The sequence below is a fragment of the Poecilia formosa genome, unplaced genomic scaffold, assembly GCF_000485575.1.
Source record: "Poecilia formosa unplaced genomic scaffold, Poecilia_formosa-5.1.2 Scaffold99, whole genome shotgun sequence".
NCBI classification, from domain to species: Eukaryota; Metazoa; Chordata; class Actinopteri; order Cyprinodontiformes; family Poeciliidae; genus Poecilia; species Poecilia formosa.
The window spans coordinates 699,657-705,656 of NW_006800038.1; the positions used below are offsets into that span (position 1 = coordinate 699,657).

The 6,000-nt window shown below is 36.1% G+C and overlaps 1 protein-coding gene across 1 annotated transcript in view; it reads right to left on the bottom strand.

The window, feature by feature from the left end:
* LOC103142687 (neuron navigator 2-like) overlaps positions 1-5,575 on the bottom strand; it is a 30,289-nt gene extending 24,714 nt beyond the window's left edge. The window contains exons 1-2 of the mRNA XM_016674670.1: positions 5,354-5,575; positions 2,767-2,889 (exon numbers count right to left, since the gene is read on the bottom strand). Of these exons, the coding sequence (XP_016530156.1) occupies positions 2,767-2,889; positions 5,354-5,370 (140 nt within the window). The 5' untranslated portion in view covers positions 5,371-5,575. The remainder of the gene's footprint in view (positions 1-2,766; positions 2,890-5,353) is intronic.
* Positions 5,576-6,000: the final 425 nt, after the last annotated feature.

A 6,000-nucleotide genomic window follows, 5' to 3' on the forward strand; every position in this document is an offset into this window, starting at 1 on the left:
TGTAAAAATAAAAACCTCTGACTTTAAATTTATGAGATTAAAGTCAGAATTCTGAGGAGAAAAGTCAGACTTTCAAAGAAAAAAGCTACAATTCTGAGATTAAAGTCACAGTTATGATTATAAAGTCAGAATTTTGAGAGTAAAACCAGAATTCTGAGGAAAGGGTTGGATTTCATGTTTTCCAGTGGCCTTAATCCTCTTCCATACCAATCCTCCTGATTAATCCCATTAATTTTAAAGCGGTGAGATTAACCAGACATTCCTGCAGAGATGAGGGGAGACCCACCTCTCCTTTTTCCTCTCTTTTCTCTCAAAAAGGAATTCAGCCACAACATGATCATGATGGAAAAATGTGAATATTCTGAAGAGAAGCCACATCTGCAGTGTTGGTTGATCATAAATCTCCCAGAGAAACATGAAATAAAATATAAAAAGTCCCCCAACTTTTATCATTTAGCTACTTTTTTATCCTCTACTTATCGCACTCTTTAATCTAAACAAGCAAGAAAGGAAAAACCAAGAGATGAGAGGAGAGACGCATGAAAAGAGGGGAGGAAACTGGAGATGAAAGACAAAGGGAGGACAGGCTGGCTTACAGAGAGAGAGAGCAAAACACCAAATCCCACCACGAAGTTTTGGGCTACTTTCTAGTGGGCCACTGGAGATGAGAGTAAATATTTCTAGAAAATCTAAAAATTTCTGAGTTTTTCTTGCAAATTTATGACTTTTTGAGTTAAAAGAATTTTCCGTTTTTTCAAGAAAATTTCTGATGTTATTATAAAACTTTCTGAATTTTTTTGATGGTATTGAATTCAGGTTATAGATGCATAAAAATGTTTGCAATAAATTTTAAACTAATCTAATCGTAAACAGAAATTAATAATTTTTTTTCCCCCTTCCTGTTAGGAGCTGGCGATAGCTGGATAAAAAATGCCCAAACCAGTCACTCTGCCTCTGTTTTCACCCACAGCAGGCCTTTGTCTCGCTTAATTTACCCCATATTCATTTAGAGCCGTCTCCATCCATTCTGCTGTCCATCTCCGCATCATTTTATTCCCTCCCCCATCGTCTGTCTTTCTTTCAACCCCCTCATCTTTCTGCAGCTACATGGTGGGGCGCAGCTCAGCCTTTATTCGCTTCTGTCTGACAAGCGGCCAAATCCTTCCAACTGTCTGACAGGACAAAGGCGGCAGCAAAATCACAAACAGAAATGTCACAGATCGAGCAAAACTGTCCTTCTTCTCTTTGGCTGACATCCAACACAAACGACTAACATCTCAAACCATGAATACATCCTCAAAGTGAGACATGAAATTCAGATCCGGAAACATATTTTTATACTAAATGATCTTATTGAGAAGTTTTTCTGCCTCGGGTTCTGAAACTGGGTCAAATTAACCAAGTGCTGCCTCACATTTTGTGTTTCAATGTTTGACATTTTTCTTTCTCCACGTGTCAACATACAAGTTTCATAACATATATAAATATCACCTCTATCTACACTTTCAGAACAAATATTTACTGATTTTAAAGTAGATAGATAAACTACAGGTGAACCAGTAAATCGTCCCCGAGTTCCTTCATTTGGGAAATCAGAATCTGTCAACATTCCGCTAATGGCGAAAAAACACAACTTCGCAATCGCAGTGTTTCCATTGAACAAGAGATGCAATCAAAATCAGACGTGAATAAGTTTCTTCATGCAATAAGTCACTAAAAACATGCTGGCATCATTCTCCAACTACTTCCTGTCATCTTCTTTGTCATTTCCTTCAGTAGTAACATCCAGTTGTTAATCAACTCAAGTTATGTGAAATAAGCGTTTTCATTTCGGTTTTGCAAAATAAACCAATTTCAATACAGTCAAAAAAGAATCACCTTTTCTGAGTGGCAAAACCATCAGATTATCTGAAACTGATTTGTTTCCATTAAGTACATTTATTTTTGAAATTGTGCTATTATAATGTCAATGGAATCACAGCTGTTGTTGCTACACTTGGCAACTTTTCAGACAAAAACAAAATGGGAATCGGCCAGAATCAGACAATTCTGAAAACAAATCGGCCAGAAAATGTGATCGGTGCGCCGCTAATATAAACACTGAAAATCCAACACGCACGAGAGATGTCACTATTTTTACAATCCACAAATCCAAATTTGGAATAATTAATATCAAGTGGATCCTGTGAGATGGATTAATAATAATAAACCGAGAAAGAAAATGGAAGAGGATATTTTATCCAAGAATAAAATATCATCAGCAAACAGCATGAGTTTGTTTTAAAACTCCACTTTTAATTGTTGCTCAACCAGATTTAACAGCAAACTTTAAGTTAAAAAAATCATAGAACATATATAAGTAAAAGAATAAAACTAAAAAGTAGAGGACATTCAAATACGCACTGCAAAATCACAAAATTTTAGCAGGTATTTTTTTTCATCTAGTTTCTAATGCAAAAATCTCAGTACACTTGAAATAACTAACTTAGAAATAACTTTTTACCAAACTATAGCAGCTTGTTTAAAGTAAATACTTCCTTTAATATTAATTAAAAAGTCCTAGTTACACTGGTAGATTATTTCACCTGCAGCATGGAAAAAAATTATTTTTGAACTAGTCATTTTTAAGCTCCTAGATCTGCTGAAAAGTCACTTGTAAGTTCGTTTTGTCTTATTTCTAGTATCCTGAGATATTTGCAGTAGAAACTAGACTAAAAAACTTTTGTGTTTTTTCAGAGCGAGAGGAGAAACGTGAAGTCCACCCACCTGTCGGCGTCTCCCTGTCCTGACGACGCGTTCCGATGGAGCGTCTCTCGAACTGCAGCCATGCTGTCAGGCAGTCGGTTCAGGCGGCGAGTGTAGAGACCCAAACCTCCATCGGTCATGTAGCTGCAAAAAAAAAAGAAACATTTTAGGCACCAGCACGCAGAAAATGTGCAGTACAACACTTTCAAATCCAACACACTGTGTCCGGTCTTTCTGATAAATTATCTTTATTTAGTTCAGGAGGCGGAGCTCAGAGTGGTTTTCTGGTTGGAGCAAAGCGTCCATCAACCAGAAAAACCCCCAAAAACACTGAAAACAGCTAATTAAATGACACAGATTTCCCTTATGTGGCGAACAAAAGTGGTGTTTAAAAAGAAGAGGCACAAACATTGTACTCAAAAACTTTACTCTAGTAAGAGTAAAAACGTATTTGGTAAAAGTTACTATAGTACAGAGTATCTGATCAAATCAGTCAATCATTTAATATTTAAAAATTATATCATCAGACAGGACATAATATAAAGGTAAGTGGAATATTTGGTATTTTATGGACAAAAATGACAATAATTCGTATTAGTAACAAAAAAAAAATCATTAAAAACATGTTTCCAAATCAGTTTCTTTCAATATAAATTTATAAAACTTTACCAGAAACTGCAGGTGTATGTTTGTGTCTGGTGAATTTCTGGTTAAAACATGTTTCTTTTTCATTCAGCGGGTAGAAAATCCAGAAATTTTACTCAAGTAAGACTAGAAATACTTCATGATAAAGTTACTAAAGTGTAAAGTAAAAATAGTCCAAAAAGCACATCTTAAATGTAATTAGTTACTAGCCAACTCTGTTGAAAAGAAGAGGCAGCACAATAGACAAAAGATGAGTCTGTTCTTTATTTCACCAGAACATAAATTCATTACAAAAACCAGTTCCTGCCTGTCAAATGCTGATGAATGGAAGAACTAAAGATAGGATCTGATATAAACATACTGACTACTTATCTACAAAAAGGAGGCAAAGCAGTGATTAAGTTCATTTCGTAACAGAAAAAACTTGATTTATATGTTGGGAGACTGAAAAGTGGTTCCAAGATGCTGAAACTTTCCCAACGGATAATAAAAAACTGAAACTAAATATGAACCAAAGATCACTGGTGGATATAAAAACTGGCTGATTTAGTTCAGGCCAACAGATGGTGGATGCTGAAAATGTAACGCATTATTAATATAAACTCAGATTAAAACGGGTAACCAGGAACTTCCAACAGAAAGAGAACTGATTTCATGATATACAAACATCGTTGGGGTTTCACCAACTAGAATTTATCAATTACAAATTAGAAAAAAGACAGCCAAACATATTTATAAAAGTGATTTGTTTGCGCTTGTTTCAAGTCATAAATTCCCTAATTATTATTATTTCCAGTGCTATAACTGAAATAATCTGCCAAGGAAATTAGCAAATTTGTGTTTTATCCGTGCATCTTTGTTTTACTCGTGAACCACTTTGTGATTTTTATCGATGAAAGGTGCTATACAAATAAAAAGTACTTATTTCATAGTAAGAAACCTGCAAAAAGTACAAATAATCCATTACTCATAAGTAAATAATCTGCCTTTTGTAGTCATAATAGACACAAAGTTTTGATAATAAGAGACTAAAATAATGTATGCAACTTTGTTTTAAATTAAAAAACAAGTGCGGTTAAAGCAGGACTTTGTCCAGACACAGGATCCAGTCCACAGGGGGTCGACATCAATCATCACACTGCAAAGTCACCTTGGAGATGACCGGCCAGAGACAAACACAAGCTCAAACATTTCTCTGTCACACTAATATCTAACCCCGCTCCTATCCACCTGTCTCAGTAGAAACCTGTCCAAACAAGACATTTTATTGTTTACAGGCGATCTGTTATGTAAAAAAAATCACATTCTCCATGTATTTGTACTTCCATTTGGGTTTCTATTGCTTCTAAAAACAAACCAAGCTCTTAATAAAACACACACAGCCATTTTTTGGCAATAAGTTCATCTTTTGGTGTCTTTTTGGTGTATGGAAAATCAGCAGTTTCAAAAACCTCCAGAATGTTGAGTCAGTTGCTAGGTAATGACAGGCGTCATTACTTAGTAACACAAGCTGAGCTCCAGCTTGTGGTCAGTTGGTTTTACAGCTGTATGTGCTGTACAATGGCTGCTGGAAAAGACAAGTTTTTTGTTGCTGACTTACCATTCATTATTGTTGGTTGTTCAGGAGGCTCTACCAATGCTTTTCAAAATGCATGATTGATTGTATAATTGCACATCTTTTTGCAGATATTGTCACGTGTGAGTGTAAATGTTGAGTTGGGGAGCGTGGCCAGCAGCAGATTATTTGGGTTTAAAGCATCAGAATTTCCTAAAACCGACTAAAATCTCAATGTCTTAGAATAATTTTGTGCAAACAATGTAATTAACATTTTTTTGTCATCCATAAATCTATCTTATCCTCTCTAGTTAAAATAATAGCTCACCTTTAAAACCACCACTTTACCAGCTCACCTTTATGAAACTCCTCCAGTTTGATACAAACAAAATCATGTTACAAACCTACCTGTCTGCCTCAAACATGTCAGCCAAAAGCAAAATCAAACACGTCCAGGTGCTTCTAGCCGAATAAAATCTCGAACGAAATGAGTCCGTTCAACCGTCAGGTCTGCGGCAAACACAGATAAACAACACCAGCAGGTGAAGGCGAGTTTCATCACGGTGAAATGAAGCCGGTCAACTTGTGTGTGAGCTCAGCGTTGATATGAGGCGGCTCTCCTCCGCTCCACATGCTGATTTTCCTCCCCTGATAGGAGGTTGGGTCTGGCAGAGGAAAAGGGAGGGAGGAGGAGGATGGGTCAGACAGTTTAGACCCGAAGCGTTAGAGAGTGAAGCGCTGGGTCTCTGTTCATCTCTGAGGGACAGAGAACCAAAAAACTGAGGGGCTGTGGGCTGAAGAAAACCACTGCACTGCAAAAACACAAGGATTTTTGATCCAATTCAAGTGAAATCTCTTAGTACGCTTGATTAAAGATTAAAATAAATTACAAGTAACTTTCAGAAAGATATATGAGCTTGTTTAGAGTCAATAATTACTTGTTCAACTGGCAAAATATAAAACATGGGAAATGTCTTGTTATAAGATTAATCTGTCTTTAATCAATATAAGCTCCTATATCTCACTGAAAAGTTACTTGCAATTTAGTTTTATCT